The sequence below is a fragment of the Phoenix dactylifera genome, chromosome 9 (assembly GCF_009389715.1).
Source record: "Phoenix dactylifera cultivar Barhee BC4 chromosome 9, palm_55x_up_171113_PBpolish2nd_filt_p, whole genome shotgun sequence".
Taxonomy (NCBI): domain Eukaryota; kingdom Viridiplantae; phylum Streptophyta; class Magnoliopsida; order Arecales; family Arecaceae; genus Phoenix; species Phoenix dactylifera.
In genome coordinates, this window is record NC_052400.1 from 15,109,140 (window position 1) to 15,131,735 (window position 22,596).

Here is a 22,596-nt window from a genome sequence, read left to right on the forward strand (position 1 = left end):
TGCAACATCATGACAAATTTAACCTGAAAGCCTTAATAGCCACATCGGGTGCTTAACAATAGACTCTTGCATTGCTTCGGAGATGTGACCAAAGTTTAGTATAAAACTGTTAATACTTATGTGTAGTGTGTGAGGGGTCAATAGGCCTTTTTAAAATGAATTCCTAAATATTTCTGAAGCAAACATATATTGAAAGACATTTTATTCTTTTTGGCATCGCAAAGAATAATTTCTACAGAGAACCATGTAATGACACTAAAATGGAAGTTTGTGCCATACCTTTTTAATACTGTTGAGTGAAAGTTCAGTCAATGACTCTCCAGATGCTTCCAAGAATGCAGCAATTGCTTCGTCACTGACATTTGAGAGAGGATTAGTTCTAGAGTAAGTGACAATTACTTGCCACAATGAGCACTCCTGACAAAACTCAAACATCATCAATGTGTTGCAGACCCACTAATACCCCACACAATGCATGGTGTAGAAGTGAATGACTGAATACATTTTATAGTTAGACTGGGAAAACTAAGGATGCAAACAAAGTTAGCATCATGTGGACCAGATATACAATAATATGAAGCAGTCTGCAAATAAATGTCCCATGAAAGACAATTTTATGTGGCAAAATTAGAAATTAGCTAGCTTAAGAAAAAGAAAAAGGCAAAATAATGTGTAAAGGATCCTATATATGATATATTCAAATAGTATCTCAGAACCATTTAAGATTAACTGGCTGGTTATGATAAAGTGGCTCCCATTTCTTTGGCAGGAAGAAGGGGGGAAAAAATGAAATCAAATTCCCAAACAATCTTTAATATTATGCCCTGGCCTCAAGACTCATGTCGGTATGTTGTATGGTAACTGACAAAAATAGAAGCAAGGTAGATTGTAAAGAAGGGCAAGCATTACAGTAATAAAAACAGGAAATAATAAAATAGAAAAAAAGGAAGAAACACATGATAAGCATCATTAGCATCAACATGAATATCTCATATATAGTTAAAGGACATTGTCAACAAGTTTTAAAAGCTCAATTAACGCCATGTCCTGGCCGAGCAAAGAAATAAGGAAACCCTCGGTAGGTTAGGGTTTACCTCCGGGAAGAACCGGTTCCGACGAGCAAGAAGGAGAGGGGCGTCGACGAGGTGATGTAGCCACACGTTTGGTCCTGGCTGAGAAGGAGATGAACACAGGCGCCGCCGAGCAAAGAAATAATGAAACCCTCGGTAGGATAGGGTTTACCTCCGGGAAGAACCGGTTCCGACGAGCAAGAAGGAGGGGGGCGTCGACGAGGTGATGTAGCCGCGATCGGGAGGCGTCATGTGCCGTGGTCGCCGCCGACGGGGAGGCAAAAATCGTCGGCAAGAGGGAGCCGGAGAGGAGAGGCGGGAGGTGGAGGAGAGGAGAGGAGATGGGAACGCAATGCCAAATCCCTAACTCAATCGGGAATCAACTAAGTCGGTCTGCAAGCCAAATTTCATATTAAACTAATTTTTATCTATAAGGCTGATTTGGGCTAAGTCGGTTTGCAAGCCAAATTTCATATCAAACTATTTTTTATTTATAAGGCTGATTGGACGGAACTTGCAAGGAAAAAATATTTTTGAACTATAAAGCATGGTAAAAAAATTCTATAAAGCAGGAAACTTGCAATAGGGGTGCAAATGGGTCATGGCCGACACCATGAGATTTTAAAATGAGAAGAAGAAATTTGAGTTTTCTAGAGAGCGATTGGAATTTGGATTATCGAAGAAATTTGGGCGGAACGGCGGGCACACTTAGTTTCATTTTGGATATTCCTCCTTTTATCTTTTCTTTTAATTTAGGTTTACTCAAAAATAATATTTTTAATATTTTTGGAATTAAAAATTAAATTTGGTGACAGAAATTTTTGTCAATAATCTGTTACTGCCAAAAATAATCTTTTAAAAATTTATAAATACTAGGGTTACTATATTTGTGATGGCTGAATTTGTCACTGTCTGGTTGCAATTTTGGTTATCATATTGCTGACAGATACCCCGTCACTATGATGGTCACTAAGGTTTGGCGCCCATCCTACCCGCGCATTCTGTGACCGGTCTGTCACTAAACGGTCACTAAGTTTACACCACGGTGACCAAATTTCTGTCGGTCACTAATCCGTCACAAATAGTAACTGATAACGGTCCGTCACTAATTTTCCGTCACTATACGCGTGTTTTCTGGTAGTGATTAAACAGTGTAGGAAGAAAATTAAAACTTTGCATTTCCTAGACATATAATAATTTTGTATCATTATATTACCGGCTAACAGCTAGTGATTTGCGCAGCAGCCATTATAGTACTTCCAGGATAATCACCATGGACCATATCGATCCTAGAGAAAGGTAAAACCACTATATAAGACTCTCTCTCTCTCTCTCTCACACACACACACACACGCACGCACACAGAGAGAGACACACGCACACAAGTAAACACAAGAACTTCCACAGAAAAGCCTATTAATAATAGACTTCCAGCAAAGTCTCCAATATCAGCGGCTCAGCGCATGCATCTAATGAATTGTGGCTGTAGGTCGGAAAAGTATTCCACGCACTTGCGCACGCAGAGAAAGAGAGAGAGAGCACGTCTCAGGTTGGTGCATGGATGCATTGAAATAGTCCAACTAGCTAGGGTGGTGCATGCATGCATGGAAATATATTATCCGTATCAGTCTTCTCCGCAGCTGCCGTCTATGAACTTTGAGGGTCTTTCTACCATAAAGTTATAAGAGCTGATCATGATGGAGCTGCCTTGCTAAGAACTTAGAAATGTCGACTAGTACAACTACCGGGATAGTTCCTTTTCTTTCGTCTATTGCCGCAGGACAATACATTTTCTAAGAAGAGAATAGTTCTTCTTTGTTTACTAGTAAAGCGCTCCCGTCATTATTTTGTCGTTGAGTAGCTAGGATGGATACGGACAGGAAAAACAGCAAAGCTACGGGCTCAAGCAGTACTTGGCACTTAGCAAACATGGACAATGTCAATCCTGGAGAAAACTCTCTCTCTCTCTCTCTCTCTCTCTCTCTCACACACACACATAATTAAACACAAGAACCACAGAAACGCACTCTTCCTAACAATTAAACACCAGAACCACAGAAACGCACATTGAAAAGGCTTCCATCAAAGTCTCCAAGTGCATTCATCTAATGAATGTGGCCATGGGTTCGAATAGTACTATTTAAATTCTTTGATCTTCTTGATCTTGTATAAATATCCAAGATCTACATAGTATAAAGCCGATATGAAAATGAATACACACTCGTATATATGTATTCTCACATATTTCATCGTTTAAGCTCTGACGTTCTCGCGAGACTAAGAGTTCAAATCGATTTAAATCTATTCACAAACACCATGATCTAGAATGGTCAGACCCAATAGACTTAGGCTGCAGTGTCTCTTAGTTCATACAGTCATGGATTGGATCTACTCTTATATCATTTGTCACATACAAGGACTTATTCAAAAAGGTAGGCGGAAGGTTTTATTTAGATTTTTTGGCTCTATAAAAATATTCAAAATCTACCAAGTGCATAGTCAATATGGGACTAAATATGCATCCATACGGACCGTTATAATGGTACGGAGAGAGAGAGAGAAATAGAGAGCACGTCTCAGGACGATGCATGCATGCATTGAAATAGTCCGACTAGGATGGTGCATGCATTGAAATAGTCCGGCTAGGATGGTGCATAGAAATATATAGTCCGCATCAGTCTCTTTTCCGTAGCAGCCGTTTATGAACTTTTGAGCGTCCCACTTACTATGAAGTTACAAGAGCCGGGGAAGGAGCAACTCCTTACTAGAACCATATATAGAAATTTTGGTCATCATGGATAATTGGGTTATTTTGTCGTTGTTTTCTATCCTAGAAAAGTAACAATGCTGAAGACTCAAGCAATTAGCTATCCTATGGACAATCCTTTCCAATTGACTTCAGCTCTTTAATTCTTCAATTAGCTCACGTCGAGAGTCCCTTCGAATGTATATTCTAATCTTTGATTCTTCGTTTACCGGCTGGGCATCGGCCATTTGAAAAAGGAGAGGCTGACAGATCGGGAGCCCTTTTTGACGGCTTTAGATAGTTAGGTCATGTTCCAGGCGTGATTTTGAAATAATTCCTTCTCTCTCAACTAATCCAACTAACCCGTTTGTTTTGCCAAAGCAATAAATAGAATTCTTACCCAGTTGTTTTACTTCTAGCTCATTTGTTTTTCAAATTTGATATTTCTCACAAAATGTTAAATTATATTAATTTTATTCTGTGTAGGTTTATCAGAAGCTTATTTCTCATTCTCCTGCAGCATCTAATTAGCAACTTTACCCAGCAAAAGCTCCACTACTAGCTTGCATGAAGAGCTTTTTCTTTATTTCTTTCATTCCCTTTGACTTTTTTTTTTATTATTTTTTTTTGTGAAAACAACAATGATAGGACCATCAAAACCAAAAGGGCCAAAACCTCTTCTAGCCCGGTGTATGGAGCAGGGGTGCACAATTGCTAGACCGTGGTGCAACTTGCGAGAAAGAAGATTTTAGTGGGAGAGTATACTTCCAATCTCTTTAAAGATTATTGTAAGAAGCATATATGGGAATATGCATCAAGTGACTCCATCCTACACGCTTCAACTTAATGGTATTGTCGGAAAAAAAAATCGGACAATTTTAGATATGACGAGGAGTATATTGAAAAGGAAAAGGATGCATAGAAAATTTTGAGTCAAAGTGATTGCATGTGCCATTTACTTATTTAATAAATGCCCTACAAAGAATGTTCATCTAAAGACACCATAAGAAGCTTGGAGCTCTTTCAAATAAATAATCTCTCATTTTAGAGTTTTTAGACGCATTGCATATGCTAAAATTCTGGAGGCTAAAATAATAGAGCTTGATAATAAAGGTGAAAAGTATATCTTTTTTAGTTATGGTGGGCAAGCAATGAGCTACAAGATGTACAATCCAATTACGAAGAATATGTTCATGAGTAGAGATATTGTGTTTGAAAAAGAATGCGTGCAGGATTAAAACCATGCAAAATGAGACTACTCCAGTTGAGCTACAAGTTGAATAAGAGGAAGTGTCAAGATAAGTTGAGAATGAGCCATAATCATCTCTTCAAAGATCCCCTTCTTCTTCATCATCCTCATCATCGGAAGAAACTTTTACTAAAATGCCACTCACGATGAGAAACTTGAAAGAAGTTTATGAAGCTATAGAGAATCAAGATAGTAATCTAAATTTGTATTGTTTCTTCATGGATTGTGATCCTATATACTTTGAAGAGGCTATTCAAGAAGATAAGTGGAAGAAAGTAATGGCTGAAGAGATCGAGGTAATTGAGAAGAATGATACTTGGGCTTTGACAAGCTTATCACAAAAAAAAAAATCAATTAGTATTAAGTGGGTGTACAAGATAAAGAAAGATGCAAAGGAAGAAGTTCAAAGATATAAAACAAGGTTGGTAGCAAAAGGTTATAAGCAACAATCGGAAGTTGATTTTGGTAAAGTATTTGCTCTTGTTGCTCGGTTAGAGACTATTTGATTGGTTCTTTTTTTGGCCGCTCAATACAAATGAAAAATTTATCAACTTGATGTGAAATCGGCTCTCTTAAATATTTTTTCTTGAAGAGAAGATTTATGTAGAACAACCTTTGGAGTATGTTAAAATAGGTCATAAAGACAAAGTGTACAAATTAAAAAAGATTCTTTATGGGTTGAAGCAAGCACCGACAGCATGGAATGCAAGAATTGACAATTATTTTTATGACAATGGCTTTGAGAAATATCCTTATGAGCATGCTTTGTATAAGAAAGCGACTACTAATGAAGATGTATTGATTGTGTGTCTTTCTGTTGATGACTTGATCTTCATGACTCATAACAATCCAACTTTGTTCAATAAATTCAAGAAGAGCATGATCCGATAATTTGAAATGATGGATATTGGCTTAATGGCTTATTTTTTTGGTATTGAGGTGGTGCAAATGGAAAATGAAATTTTCATTTCTTAAAGTGGCTATGCAAAGAAGATTCTCAAGAGGTTTGAAATGGAGTTTTGCAATCCGGTTAATACCCCTCTTGAAGATGGCTCGAAATTGAGAAAAAGCATTGGAAGTGACAATGTTGATTCTACTTATTTCAAAAGCTTGGTTGGAAGCTTTGATATCTCACTTGCATAAGACTAAATACTTTTTATGGTGTTGTGTTGATTAGTAGATATACGGAAATACCGAATCATTCACATCTCAATGCCGCCAAGAGGATCCTATACTATATCCAAGGTACACCCAATGATGGTTTATTATACTCTCATTTACATAAGTTTAGACTAGTGGATTATTCTGATAGTGATTGGGATAGAGATTTGGATGAAAGCAAGAACACCTCCAACTTGTTAAACTATTTAGATTTTCCTCAAGAAAGTGCCATGAAGATTTTTATTGATAATCGATCGGCAATTGCTTTTGCTAAGAATCCGGTAGTTCATGAGAAAAGTAAGTATATTGATACTCGCTAACATTTTATCCAGGAGCATGTGATGAAGAGGAAAAAAGTGGAATTGGTGCATTGTAAGTCTCAAAAACAAGTGGTGGATATCTTCACCAAGTCATTAAAGCATATGTATTTAGACAATTGAAGAACATGTTAGGCAGACTTTTAAAAATTGGGTTTAAGAAGGGATGTTGGAAATATAAACCCAATTTTTAATAGGTCTTTTTTGACCTTTTGCTTTATGGCATCCTATGTAATTTTTTGGTTTCTTAGTGTGTTTAATAGTCTTTTAATCTGAGTCTCACTTTATGTAAAAGAAAAGAGAAAAACACGTGGGTTTTATGGTATTAATGTGTGTCTTTAGAGTTTCTCTTTGAAAAAGAAGAAGAAAGTGGTAAGAGCTTGATAGGAAAAATCTATTGAGCAGATTTTTGTATTAAAAAGAAAATTATGAGAAGAAAAAGCATCTTCCTAGTTGTTGATTTTCTGCATATTTGTAAATTATATTATCAGTTTTTTATGGTTGAAATGAAGAGTTGTTTTGAAGTGGATTTGAGTCTATCTTTCTTAGTTATTGTGGGCAAGCAATGGGCTATAAGATATACAATCTAATTACAAAGAATATGTTCATGAGTAGAAATGTTGTGTTTGAAGAAGAATGCATACGGGATTGAAAACAAAATGAGACTACTGTAGTTGAGCTACAAATTGAACAAGAGGAAGTGCTAAGATAAGTTGAGATTGAGCCACAATCACCCTTTCAAAGATATCCTTCTTCATCATCATCCTCATGATCATCGGAAGAAAGTTTTAGTGAAATGTCACTCAAATTGAGAAAAATAGAGCTGAATCAGCCGGAGCTACAAGTTGTGTCATCATCCTCAATCGAGAGCCTATCTTGCGTCCTTAGCTGTCTTGAACCGGCTCCTCTTCTCTGTCAGCCACCGCTCCGGCCGGAACTCCATGCAGTCCTTCCCCCATGCCCCCTCCATCCTCCCCACCGAGTAGATGGAGTATGTGACCGTCGACCCCGCCGGCCCCGCTGTGCCATCCGGCAGCACGTCGTCCACCAGCACGTACTTGGAGTCCTACGTACGGTAGCGACGGGTACAGTCCAGCGTCTCCTCCAGCGCCACCTTGAGGTACTCGAGCCGCTCCGGCTCATCGAAGTCCAGCGGCTCCTCCACCCACCGCGCCACGTCCGGTCCCCACGTCTCGCGCAGCACCGCTGCAATCTCGTCCACTACCTTCGGGCCGCTGCGTGACGGTCCAGAAGAACCAGCTGAGGGCGACGGAGGATGTGTCGCGGCCGTTAGCGTCATTCTTCCTCATGAACCGTGAAGGCAGGTCGTCGGGGGGTTCTCCTTGCGCGCGACGATGGCCTCGGTCGTGTATCATGCATCAAAAAGATGGCCTCGGTCGTGTAGTCTCTTCCGGAGGCTCCGCTCGCTCCCGAGGTCGAGGAGTCCCTTGAGATGCCAGGGGAAGCCGGGGTCGAGAAAGCGTTGGAGGGTGGCCTCCGTGGCGGCGTCGAAGGCGTTGGCGAAAGGGTTGTCGATCGGGGAGGTCGGGGGAGAGCGTCTCGGGGCCCTTGCCGAAGGTGCGGCCGCAGATGTTGTCGAAGGTAAGCCGGCAGGAGGAGGTCTCGGAGGTCGACGCTGTGACTGCGATGGAGGTGGTGATCGTCGGAGTGGTCGGCGAGGATGCGCCAGAGGCAGGATTAATTTGAGGCCATGGCCTGGCGGAGGGTGCGGGCGGCGGTCTTGCGCCGTAGGTGCCAGGTGTCGCCATCGAAGTTGAAGATGCCGTGGCCCAGGAGCCAGGAGGTCGTGGAAGTTGGACTGCCACAGGGGGCCCTTAGGGAAGTCGTCGAACCCGGTGCGCTGCGCGTTCTCCAGGTTCCTCGGGTTGCACGTTACCGTCACCGGCCCTTGCCGCCGAGCCACCCCCGGCAGCGGCAGCACGCACGTCGGGCGGAGGTTGTCGGCGATCCAGTCGTGGAGGGGGGAGCGGTGGGCGACGTGGCCCGGGAGGCTGCCGAAGAAGGGCCACACCCTTGGCCCCGTCATCCGCCGCGCCAGCACCCAGAATCACGTCAAATATGCCGCGCGATACCATCGCGCCGTCACCAGGAAATGGATGCTGCCTTTCTGGTTATTGTTGTTGTGCTTGGCATTCTACCATCAGCTATGGTTTCTGATAGGCTAAGGAGATGATTGACAACCTGATAAAGATGTGGGTTAAGAAATGGGACAGGGTTGCATCTTTCGCGCGAAAGGGAGAAAGAAGGATTCACCTTCCTTCGCGCGAATCCACCGTTGGATCGCAATGAGACAGAGAGGAGTGGTATGGGAGGAGGTCCATTCACAAGGTATAAACAGAGGAGCTGCTCGTCCAGTGGCTTGCGCCGACGTACGTAGAAACCGTCCGGTCACCGCGAACGAGCTTCTTCGCAGTTTTGCTCAAAAAATAGCCCAGGCGTGTTAATTTGCATCAAAAAAAATTTCCACTACAGCTGAACAAGAAGACCTCTATTGCAGTCGTCCATTAATGGGTGACCGTCACAACCGTTACAGAAACATTTTTTTTTAGTACAACATATTTGCACTTACAAAACAACAGAAAAGTGCACTACGGCAAAGTATATATTGATTTGAATGACATCTTTTCAGATTATTTCTGCATCGAAGCAGTGCCATTTCAAACAGCCTCGTAAGCTTTCTTATCAGCATCCAATCTGTAATTCATCATCCTATGTCTTCAAAAGAGTTGAGTCTTTTCCTTGTATAAAAATATCAGATCAGCACAAATTCAACTCAAACTGCCATGATCTGGTTTCTACACCATATAGATGTGACATCAAGCACATCTAGTTTTGTCTGCTTGATGATCTATTTAAAGCACTTTTAAGGCCCTGTTTTGGATGCACGAACAGATTATCCGTGCATAACCTCCCTACATGGGAGCTTGGGAGTTTAGCAGCTGCCTTTGTGGGAGCAGAGAGGCCGTAAACACAATTAATCCTCTTGCCGCTGGAACCTGCCTGACCTAGATACCGAGTTGGTGAAGATTGTTGGAGATCTCAACTCATCTGCCGTCCAATTCGAAGATGGATGGGATCATTACCTGCCTCTGCAATGGTGTTCTGGTGGCAACTGCGCTCGATCTGCAGTGATCCCGGCATCGAGCACTCATGACTTCAACTTGAAACAACAAAAATAAAAAAATTCATCCATCAGAGCTATGTCTGGTCGAAGACCCTTCGATGCCTAAGTCAAACATGACTCCTAAAAAATAGGAAGACTGGGAGGGACAAAGAGGCAACGTGAAAGAGTCAAAAGAGAATTTATTTAGAAAACCTCAGAAACACAATACATAGATAAGGACCGGAGCCCGTTGTCGAATAGTATGGGGTTGTACAATGGTTGATAAGATAATAAACTGAGTATCTTGCCTACTGCACCTTTTAATTGCAAGATTTGCTCGTGTATTACATTTGTTAGAAAACAGTTAGCGATCATGACCAACTTGTTATCAGTTGCGAGAATAGTTTGAAATACAAAGGACTCACATATGCCTTTTGGGTCAACCACATGGCAAGCTTTCAATAATCGGCCCATAGCTAGGTGGTGAGTTTTGATTAGTCGGTTCGCTCGTCAGGAGAGATCAGTTCTCAGGTACATCAAATTCCAAAATATTAGGATAATGAGTTCGAATATGAAGGAGCTTTTACTTAATCCTAAGGTACATCAAGGAATAAATGCCAGATCAATGCAATGCTGGAAAATAACACAGCAACACCGTAAATTCTGCATCAATGAACCAGTGGCATCTCTTTTGCCCACATATTAAAGAAACAGGCATATCATTCTTTCACGATGAAAGAAAATATCACGGCAACTCGTTCCTGTATCCAGAAAAAGTTCTACACTGGATCGATCATGTTTTAGTACCACTTCTGTCGGATAATAAGTCGACCTCTTATTCTCTAACTGGTCTTCCATTGGAACTGAAATTTTGTGGACCTTGACTACTAGAGTGCTAGTAAATAATATATGTATACAGCGTAGGAGCACCATTCATTTGCTATAAGCATCCGAACTAAAAACCAAGACCTGAACTAAAATGGTGAAGAGGGACAAAAGGCTGTGCCATGGAGTGTATGAAAACCCCAAATTGGAACGAATCACAAAAATTTAGCCCTGGGATGAAAAATTATATATAAAATGTTGCTTGTTTGGTATTTTTAAACAAGAAACACACATTTTTGACAGTTTAAAGTGGAAATCTCCCCCTGCTCTTCTAATATATGTTGATTAAAGCTTTGATTAGAAAATATAGATAAGATTTTTTTTTCCATTCAAGACTTTACAATTGAAAGATACTAGGCATACATAAAAGGAGAATACGCATAAATTCCAATTCATTTTCTGGCCAAGACATTTGCAATTTTTAAAACTCACAAGCTACTTACAAGCGATTACCCAATTATGCTCCCAGCAACCTAGGGTCATGGGAGAGGCATCATAGAGACACAGCTATTTTTTGGTATTTTGTTTTACGATTACCCCATGACTTTGAACATGTGCCATTGTGCTTGGTAGACCAAATTTTTTTACCATGCTACCAAGCAATGGCCCCTCCTTAGAACTCACAAGCTACTCCATCACAAAAACTGTGAACAATGTTTTTATTTCAGTGCCTACAAAATTTTCTCTCAATAATGTAATATATATATAAAGCCAGAAGCATAAAGATTGTTGAATCTTTAAGCTTTTATCCTCCAGTGCGAATGTATCTCTCATGCAAATGAAATAGTAAACACAGCAAGCTGTCCAAAGCAAGTAAAACCTGAATAAAAAGGATTATTATAGTTTACCTCATATATATAGAAAAAAGAAGATGGAAGCAAGAGAGAAGGCTTGAATAGCTTTTGGAAGAATATAGAAATTCAATGGCATAGCAGAAAATAGATCCTAAATTATGTTCTGAGGATGTTGGTGTTCTTGGCAAAAAATGATCCTAAAATGCCAGAATTGAGATATCAAAACCAATCACTTACAGGATATATTGACATGTTGGGGCCTGTTTAGCTATTTCTATATAATTGAGTTAAAAATTCTGTAGGATTGGTGAATTAGATCATTCATTTAAGCATGATCTTGTATCAACCAAACTCCACTCAGCCAAATTCCGTGAGAAGAAAGAAAAGATCTCCACATATTTTTTTTCTTCCTACAGCCTAAAGACTAGAATTTGGACAGAATTTGAACAGGTTCTTAGAACATGCAAGCTAGATGGGCCAACATGCCTGATTTTTATATAATTTTTAGTCCAATTCTATAAGAACACCCAAACAGACCCATAATAGATTGTAAGAACATTTAAAAAGAATGAAAATAATGTTCTCAAGCAAAACCACTATAAATATGGTATTGTGCATCATTGACTACCGTCTCAGAAAAGTTAACCATCAACTTATTTCTATGGACCACCTTGAAACAGGTTGTGGCTGTGTATATTGATCAGTCTCATTTCTATATTCGAGTTAGAAGCATCTCTTTGTACATGTAATTAATGAAAGTAACAGTCTGAAACTTGGAAGGCCAACCTACCACGTATATTCATCTCTAATGCTATAAATCCTTATACCCATAGGAAATCCTCCTCCTTTAAACTTTCCCTGCTTCCCTAATTGAGCATCTTGACCTCAACTCAAAAACTCCAATCAGCAAAAACCAATCCATTTCATCCATCATTGCATTATTTAGTGACTACTCTACTCAGATTTATAAATTCTTCCACCTTCCAAAATTAAATATTTCCTGATAAATAGTTTTAATTAGTTAACAAACACACCTTGGCGACAGCAGCAGGGTCCATGCAGTAGCCTGTCGAGTTATATATTTTAATCAGTAACCAAGTTCAATAATTGTTATATGCTGGTAGATCATTTATTGAACGGCTCAAATTTGTTAGACCCGGCCTTTTTGGTACAACCCCTAGACACCATTTATTAAGGCCACGTAGTGCTATAAAAGCATTACAAATTGATATAGTTATTCTACTGTTCCCATGTATTAATATTTTTGATTAGTTTATTGATTCATCTCTCGGTGATACAGACCCTTTTTAAAGATATTCAAGGAGAGAGTGAGATTTTTAGAATGGGGAAGTTAATTTCCTCATGGTTATTGGCACAGTTATCTAGTTTTCAGGATTTAAGATGTTTGGGATTTCGGTAGCTGTCCAGAAACTTCCCCACAAAGAGAACAGGTTTTGGTGGCCTGATCAGGCCTACAGTATGTGCTCAAGATGGACCCAAACCCAACCAGCTTGTTAGCCAATTTGTTGTTGATTGGCTAATGAGCACCTATATGAAATTGAGTCTTTCCCTACAATACCTTGCTTTAAAACTTAGAAAAAGTAAAGAAATATGGAGGACATTTACTTCCCAACAATGCCCACTCGCCATCACCTTCTCTAGCCAAGAATTGGTAACTATAATTACACTTTGAATGTTGCGCGTGCGAGGCTAGGCCAACATGCCCTGAGGTCAATTCTAAAAGAGAACAGTCATCCATCTCCAGATGGCAGCCATCGAGAGCTGTACAACACTCTACAGTGCTACCCACACACCGCAAAAGATCCTGATTGGTTCCAAAATTAAGCTCGAGCTTCAGTACATGGAATTCATTAGCTAACAATCTTGTTCTTGATTATAGCGAGAGCAATTATGTCTGAAGTTAAAATTAAGAGCAAGTTAATTCTAATAATGCCAAGGTTGGATGGTTCGTCCTTTGATGGTTGGTATTTGTGGGGCATGTCAGGTTCTTAATCAGCTCCGGATAGGTGCAAGCAACCAACTATCAGGTTGGTTCTGGGGGAGCCACTTCTGGTGATGGCTTTTCTTGGGGAGATGGTTTGAAGCCAGGAGGTGGACAAACCGAGTGATTGAATTCATTATCACATGTGTTTATATATTACTAAGATTGAGAGTTAGGTTGATATCATTGTCGATGTCTTCCATCAGATTGATTGGATGTGCAGCAGCTTGTGCATCTCACAATTTTCTGATAATATGGATGTCTGTCTAGCAAGAAAACATCACAATTTCATATGCATTTTATGCCTGCAAGCTTGCTCTGTAATTCTTGATGGAAACAACCATATTAACATTATCTTGAGTAGAAGTTTGAGCCCCATAGGTCAAGTTATACTGTTGATATATGTGGGAAAAACTGAAAGAATGACATACAAAACAAATGCTGTCCCCACCTTAAAAACAGAAGCTTAGGTCCACATGATCCAGAGGCATCCCTACATGCCTGAAGGTTTTCCAAGTTTGCTGCTGATTGGAAATATAGACATAGAATCTTTAGACACGCCAATGTGTAATCTTCCGGTCCAATGATTTCTGATTTAATTATTAGAAACTTCTGTTCTCAATTGTGGCTCAATGATGCACAACCTTGGTCCTTGGCTACTACCATAATTCAATCAAACAAAAATCTTCAATAGAGTTTTTAGAGAAGAAAGATGAAAAAGTAGCTTTTCCATTAGAATAAAATTCTCATATTTTATGAAAAAAAATTCATTTAGGATATCAAAAAGTCTAATTACCATTGGCTGAAAATTAGGATAATTTTTTTTTCTAAAAATGCCTTTAAGCTTCTAGATAAAATAGAATAAGTTCTTTTCTTTTGTTAAAGATATAATAGATATTTTATACAATTTTTTTCAAAAAAGTAAATGTTTAACCAAATTTAAGCCACTTTAAAATATGTCACTTTTACATGGTCAGCTAAGTATGAGAAAACCGCTTTCTCATGTATTATATATCCATACATCAGTTTTTCAAAAAAAATATTTCAGTGAAGAATTTTTTTTTTTCTTCTGCGAACTAAACATGTTCTAAAGATTTAAAGGCAACATAGATTCACTAGTGAATTTGTTATGATTAATATTAGAGATAATAGATGCAATGTTTGTGAAAGTCAAAATAATGCATGACCATGCTTCTGGTTATCTTTCGCTCTTAGAGTCTCACTAACGTTGTTCATTTGGTATACAATTTGTTAATGAAAAAGTTTGCATGAACCCACTGTTGGCATGAACCTCTCACTTGGAAAACTGCTTCCACACCTGACGCTAATGAAGGGATGACACGTTTGATATGTTGGACACATGGCAGGGCTACATCCTATGTCATTAATGTATCCGTACAAGCCGGTCGTCACATTCCTTTTGGACCGAAGCATTGAAAGCAAGGGGCAGGTGCCATGATGAAGACTTCGCTACATTGAAGCCAATCAACATTCGGCCAATCCTTTTTCTTTCTTTTATCCTTGTCCGGTGGGTAAAACCATTGGAGGGTGGTATCTAATTATCTGGGATCTAAACCTGCCAATTTCCGGGTGCCTGGCTGAGAAGAAGTAACCCTTTTCCCTTCCGGGAAGAAAAATTTAACTGTAAGTTCGAATCATTCTAATCCCTAAGCATGGATTGAAATAAGGGCCGACAAAGCCTCAAAACGAAAAATTATATCCTACACGACATGCATCATACTGCCATATGTGCCGCCAATCATAGCTGCTTGCTCTTATAAGCTTCATTCATAAAGCGCTCGTCTTAAGACATTGTTATAAAAGTGAGCGGCTATGATTGGCAGTGTACATGCTATATAGAATATATTTTCTACCTTCAAACAATAGATAGTACGATAATATGGGAACCATTCATCTAAGAAGTTTGAAGTTGAGATAAACTCTATTTTGGCCTCCACGTTCTCACATTTGAGTAGTCCATGGTAATAACTCACCTGCTTACAAGGTACTTAAATTTGTGAGCGAATTTCTATATCTTACAAATTTTCATATCTATAAAAATGACTATAAAGATCCTTCTCTTCTATCAGTTGACCATATGATTCTGTACCTATTCTTAGACTATTTAATTCATAAGTTTAACACAAAACACGCCTTGTCTACGAACTACTTACTTGAGTGTTTTAGAAAAGAAGAGGAGGCTATGCAAGATTTCTAGGAGCGGACGCTGCAAGAGGATTGCAAAGTAGAAGAGCTTATAAATTAGAGAAAATAGGAAGGTGATTGTTTCCTATTTTAATATCTATCTTCCAACCAAGCAGCCCAAGCCATTCTTTTGATCATATATACATGACCTCCCTCTAAATCCAAAACGAAGAACGATCGTGAGATGTTATATAGAAGAGATGAAAAATGATCGCAAAGGACCACAAATCTCTAAAACTTTTATTGGACACAAGTGATGCAACCGGGCTGCTATGTTGTTCCCCTCTCAGGGGAGGAAAGTGAGCATCTACGATGCGGCGTAGGTTTTCTTCAAAGCAAGAACTCATGGTGGACTTCGAATTTGAGAACAACTGCATACAAGTAGTGGAGGAAATATATTGAAGTGGAAAACCACAATCTTGTTCTTGGATTTGCGTGCGTGTGCGAGATGAGAGTTGGAGTGGAGCACCGGCAGCATTTTGTCCGCCATGGAGGGTTAAAATTGTCGCGCACGTCAACTTGAGTCTTCCACGCATTGCCGTCCCTTTTGGTGCATTCGAAGTTCGCGGATCTTTGACACGTCTCTTGCTAGTGCCGAACTTATGTACCGCGTGTGTTGGATGCGAACGGTTTTTTTTTAATTTCGTTACCTATATATATATATATATATATATCTTTATCTTTCGGCGAATCACTGGCGGCCGTCGTCTCCTCCTTTTCCGCCTCCCCTCGCCTGCGCGCACGCGTCGCAAATCCCCACGCGTGCCCCCATAAACTCTGTACCAATCGGATACCGACATCGTTATCATTTAACGTCTTCCGACGGACCATGGAGGACGTTCAACGGAGTCCACGAGCTCCGTCGGCCGACACCGTCCCCATCCATATAAATCAGGACCGTTCAATCGCTGCACCCGTGACGGAAAGCTCCAGAATCCCAGGCCATATTTTTGAATCGGGTCCTGCACCCCCACGTGCCCCTTAAAAATAAAGCCAATCCATATAATTGAACCGCCGGGCCCCACATCACGGTGACATTCTCGTAATTTTGGCCAACAATGCCTGGGCAAAACGGTACTTTAGGCTGCCCCAGATCGGCGCATTTAAACTGCCCCCACCAAGTCCCGCACCGCGCACCCCAAGCTCCAAATCCCCCGTTCCGCCCCGAGAACCGAAAAATGGCCGCAAGAAAGCTTGCATTTTTCCTCCTCTCCCTCGCCGCCGCGACGGTGGCTCCGGCTTCCTGCGGCGGGAACTCGACGGAGTTCATCCGGACGTGCTGCGGGGCCACGCGGTACCCGCGGCTCTGCTTCAACTCCATGGCTGGCTACGCGAGCACGGTCCAGGGAAGCCCAGTGCAGGTGGCCCAGCTGGCCACCAACCTGACCCTCGACCGCATCGGCGGCGCCGCCCTCCAGGTGGCTGTGCTCCGGCGCGGGGCGTCGGGCCGGGAGGCCGCGGCGCTGTCGGACTGCTCGGAGGCGCTAGCAGACGCGGCGGACCAGGCGCGGCGGACGGCCGCGGAGCTGGCTGGGCTGGCGGCGGCAGTAGGGCCGGAGGTGACGTGGCGGGTATCGAACGCCCAGACATGGATGAGCGCCGCCCTGACGAACGAGGAGACCTGCACCGACGGCTTCGACGGGGTGGGGCCCTGCCCCATCAAGGCCGAGGTCTGCCGCCGGGTTGGCCGGGTCAAGCACTTCACCAGCAACGCCCTCGCCCTCGTCAATAACCTCGTCGCCACCCGCTAATCCCCTTCTGCTGAATTAGATCTGAATTAATGGATCCTAGTTAATTTGATCGTCTAAGTTAGTTTGTCATTCAGTTAGCCGAAGGGGTAAACTTTTGTTACACATGGTGATATACTTATGTATTAATTTATCTATGCACATATGTGTGTGTGGTCGTAGAAAGGGGATAAAGACAGTAGTTGTTTGTTGTGATCTTTTATGATGGTTAATTAATTTATAGTTGAAGTTGTGTGCGGAATGAAAAGTAGTTGGTTTCGGGTTTGAGATGTACACATATAGGGCTCGTTTGGTTCGCGGAAAAAGAAGGGGGAAAAGTGTGGTCAACAGGAAAGTAATGAGATGCCTCTTGTTTGGTTGGAGTTTTCAAAGGAGAGAGAAGGGAAAGTTGTATTCCCATGGGAATGTGATTCCCACATTTCATGGGAAAGTCTTTCCCATGAGAAACATGGGAAAGTTACTTTCCCATGAGGTGGGAATCACTCCATTTTTACTTTTTCCCAAAAAGTCCCTTTAGCATTAAAGAAGCATTAAAGAGGCATTAAAAACCTAATTTTTATTAAGGGCATAATAGGAATTATATATAACTTTCCTAGGAAAGTGGATGGCCAACCAAACATAAGCACCTTGAAAATTTGTCACTTTCCCATGGTCAACCAAACATGCCAAAAGTACTTTCCTAGGCATCCTCTTCCTAGGAATTTGTTTCCCAGAAATCATATTTCCAGGAAGGAAAATGCTTCCCGCGAACCAAACGAGCCCATATTCTCTGGGATTGGAAGAATCCCATGAATGTGAACTATTGTGGACGTAGCTGGAGAGATGACAACCATGGATGCGTGAGAACATTTATTGTGTCTGTTGTTTTCTGCGCATGGAATAAAGTTTTCAGTTCTTATTCCCGGAAGTATCCCTCCACCGGAGGGCAAATTATATATCCTGCACCACAGTGCACCAACGTACATATAGATATGCACCATGCCAATCAGGCAGTCTCTTTCCTAGGCGCCAATCACCAAAATAAGTGCATGATAAATGGGACCTACATGGATGAGATAACCTGATATAATTGGGATAAGTAGAAAAATAAGTGCTAGCGGGTTGTTCCATGGTAAAACTTGCTACTGCAGATGTTACCCTCATGTCTAATCTCGGAAAAATATGGTATCCTACTTCATAGCCCTCAGTTTCCGAGTGGTCACCCCGACAGAGGGAGACACAGAGAGGGGACTCGATTGTTACATTACATCGCTGTCCATCGATCGATTGTTACTCTCTATTTTTCAGCATAGATTATACCACATCCAAAATATGCCAAGTTCTAAGCACCATTAAATGGATGCATGGCTCTTAATTAAGATGGCAACCACTTAAAGAAGAGTAATGAAACGGTGCTCCATTAATATCGCAAACACTTTTACGGGGCAAGATATATAGCACTGTTGTAGTGCCCAGAGATCGAATTGGTTTGATTCATGATGGGGTGGTGGAACCACAATGCGCGCTTTACGCTCGTGCTGCTTTGGCATGGTAAAAAAATCGAGCAGGCTTATAACTTATAAGCAGGTCGCGGTATATGGAGTTGTCCTCTGGAGAATGGATACGTTAGTCTTTTGGCACCTATTTTTTTTTTTATTTTGAAACAGTTGGAGTCCTCCTGCTCCTAATTGCCTCAAGTTTGTGAACATCTAAAAGGAAGACGATTGGGGCAGGCAATTTGCTAGCTTACTCTAGGGAGTTTCCATAGAGTGTCTTCCACTTGATAAAACCATCGTCACTACTATATAATTTGCCAAGTGCTACCATACTAACAATAGTATGATTGCATGCATGATTGGAATGTTACTATTCCCCAAAACACAGAATGTTGGATGTTGCATCTCCTCCCACAGAGAGGATGCTAGTTTGTCACTCATAAAGTCCAAGTGAATGAAACGAGCAATGCGGAACGAGTTCATAAATTTTTATTCTTTGCAGCCCTAAATGACATGAGAGAAGTGAAAAGGAGTGCACACCTATTGGTTCCATTGGCTCTAGGAGGCAACGTGAAGCCATGAACTGAGACAAAACCATTTGGCTTTTCTTGCCATCAACCGCGCTAGACAACAAAAGAAGGTGTCATTTAATTATATATACGAGGTCGCGTATGTCGGCGGCAAGCTGCTGCACAACTGGGCTTGCTGGCTCCGACCAGTCCGACCCCACTTTAAGGTCCGGCCAACTTAGCTCAGTTGGAGAAGCTAGCACGGGAATTAAGGCAAAATATTAATAAAGTTTATGAACGAGGAAAACGATCCAAACCATATATACTTCAAGATAGCTGGCCTTCTAAAGTTATAACGGCGGCCATCATAATAGTTCCTAAGGTCCCTTCCGTTATTTAATGCATATCCAAGATTTGGCCTTGTGTTAGGTAAGCATGCATGTTAATGAATAATAATAGAGCTACAAGGGGGTTTTGGGCTAACCGATTTCATATCAGAATTGTGATTTTGGACTCGGACCCAACTATCAGGTCGAGTTGGGTCAAGAGATATTTAGTCTATCCGTAAGATAGCATACAAATATAATGGGGTTTTGCTAAATAATGCTTGACCGTCATTCGCTATACTAGCATTTAAATTTGATGTTTCAACATCTCACACAATGAAAATAATGTCATGATCTACAAAGAGCAATCGTTTTGCTAAACAACACTGTCATCTCATGGTCGATACTGGCGTCTTTTGTTACAATGGCTAAACATTTGCCACGAATGCTTTCCCATACATTATGGTAACTTAGAGAGCACTGTTTAGAATAAGAGCGTTATGGGAACCCAGCCGGGCTAGCCATGAGACGTCCCTCGGCCGGGAAGCACGGCGGAATGTCGGAGGAGGGCATGGAAGTCACAGAGAACGAGCTTATTAGCTTAACTAAGTCTTGGGTTGCATGTGATGAGCATCTCGCTAGTTCCACGGCCTGGCTCGTCGTAGGCCATGCATGTACGAGTCGCGACAGAACCCTTCACATGCATGCGAGCATCAATTCTGTACACGTGAATGCGATACGTAAGCTAGTGCCGGCGAGAAGAATTTAAATAAGGAAATGGTGGTGGATGTCATGATTACGTTTAAGCTAGATCTTTTGACTACCCTTTCCATCAGCTTTTGCACCCATCGGATAACTCCAATACTATTTATCTTTGAGATGAATGGTTTTTCTTCATCACATCACCATGACGCACCATATTTCGTCATATTTCAGAAATATGAATGATGGAGAGATAAAACATGACTCCGCGCCGAGCTCTTTGCTCACACAGTCATGGCCGCCAGATTTTTACAGCCAGATGCTAGCCTACGTACGTCACCCTCCTCGTTATCCAGAAAGAAGCTAATAGGCTCAAATTTGTCTTTTACTTGGCTCCACGCCAAAAGTTACCAAGGCAAGCAACAAAACCAGCTAATATTACTCTTGGCAAGCAACAAATTGGCTGGCTGGTCAGATCCCAGCAGTATTACTCTCGATGCAGTTGCCATCACCCGATCCTCCACCAATAGCAGCAGAAATGGGCAGTCTTGAAGCAAGCTATCCTGACTTATAGGCCAACGGCATCGACATTAGGAATATCAAGACCCATTCCAAAATTAGAGAAGATTGAGACCTTCCTGTAGCTTTTGTTTTTAATTATTCTTCTTCAAACCTTCATGGATTGCAACTATCGCACTTCAGATCCGGACTATGTTCTGTCGCGCCCCAAATCTGGAGCATGACATGGTCATGCTACTATAGGGTATTGCACACAATAATACGATGTCCACGATAACAATACTCTTTCATATAGCATGATAAAAATTTGTTCAATTTCATTTGCTAATTTACTATCTAAAATCCAAGATCAATGCCAAGCTCATCATTAGCTATATATTACTAAAACTCTTCTGCACATTGCCAAGCTTGTTAGTGCAAACTCCAAGTCTAGATCAATATTCGTCCCTACTAATCTTATTTGCCTGCGGAGAAAAATAAAAACAGAGGTATATGAGCGATACAGCTCAGTAAGTAAACCTTTTACTACGTTACTAGATAAAGCATAAGTTTTTCATGCCAATACATCATTTATGAAAACTAAATGATATTCTAAAATAAACATTTCATAATATGATATAATAAAACAAGTCATAAAATTAATCATGCGTGCATAAATCATTCATATTATATAAATATAGCTTCAAATTTATTTTACAAATAAATAAATAAATTATTCTTCTTCCATTTAGTCATGTCATAGTTTAAAATATTGCTCAGAGATATTTAGTCATTTTATACCCATAATAGGGCCAATGTTCGTAATCGACATAGATTCATGTTCACATACCAACTTTATACCTGTTGGCAGGGCCAGTGTTCATATGGATGCTAGTATCGGGTGTCAATTTTCCTAATGCAAAAGATCATATATAGCTATCTAAGAGTCTTTCAAAAATTTATATCTTTTTCTTAAAATGTACACATAAATAGATGAAAAATACTAAATGGCATAATCTAATTCATAAAAGAGCTATTTTTATCAAAATATTCATGAAATTATTTTTTCATGATAAAGCATGATTTTTATAACATATATAATGATTCATAATTTTAAGAGAAGTATGATATTTCTACAAACAGATTTTATGCATAGAAGACATGATCATAAAGAGTACAAGTTCGAAAACTAGTAAACTGTATAAGATTTACTTACCTCTTCCACCTTAAACCATCAAATTTCACTAGACGATTCAATTAACCCTATTAACAATATTAAAAGTGTAATTAATTTTCATTCGAAATTTATAAGAAAAGAGACTGTTGGTTGGGCGATAATATTGGTCTAGTAGATAGCTTGAGCACCAGGGCAGAACTTGGCCCTTTATAGGGTCCATTCGCGTTTGCATGTCAACAGGACCCAATCCTAGGGTCCTTGGACATTCTAGAGAGCTAAAGTGGAGAGAGAAGAGAAAAGGTATAGAAAAAAAGAGGAGAGAGAAGATAGAGAGAGAAATTAGAGAGAGGAGAGAGAAGATAGAGAGAGAACAAGAGAGAGGAGAGAGAGATGATATCATACTTCTCTCTCTCCTCCTCTTCTTCTTTCTTTCTTGTTTCTTTCTTCTTCCTAGGCAAAACAGAAGAGGGAGAGAGGACGGCTGGTGGCTGTGCTCGGGTGATCCGGCGAGGTGGCGGTGGTGACGGCCGGTAGCGGTGGCCAGCCGGCGAGGAAAACCAAGGAAAAGGTCCGAAACAGGGGAATCGGACTATCCTTGACCTCCGGCC

General features: G+C 40.8%; 1 protein-coding gene and 1 pseudogene across 1 annotated transcript; one reads left to right on the top strand and one right to left on the bottom strand.

Annotated features, from left to right (window-relative positions):
• Positions 1-7,191: 7,191 nt before the first annotated feature.
• On the bottom strand, positions 7,192-9,716 carry LOC108511616 (annotated as a pseudogene).
• A 6,954-nt stretch (positions 9,717-16,670) lies between these two features.
• On the top strand, positions 16,671-17,574 carry LOC103716316 (21 kDa protein-like). Its single transcript, XM_008804267.4, has one exon. It carries the CDS (start codon positions 16,732-16,734, stop codon positions 17,302-17,304), a length of 573 nt encoding a protein of 190 aa, XP_008802489.1. The 5' UTR covers positions 16,671-16,731; the 3' UTR covers positions 17,305-17,574.
• The last annotated feature ends 5,022 nt before the right edge of the window (positions 17,575-22,596 follow it).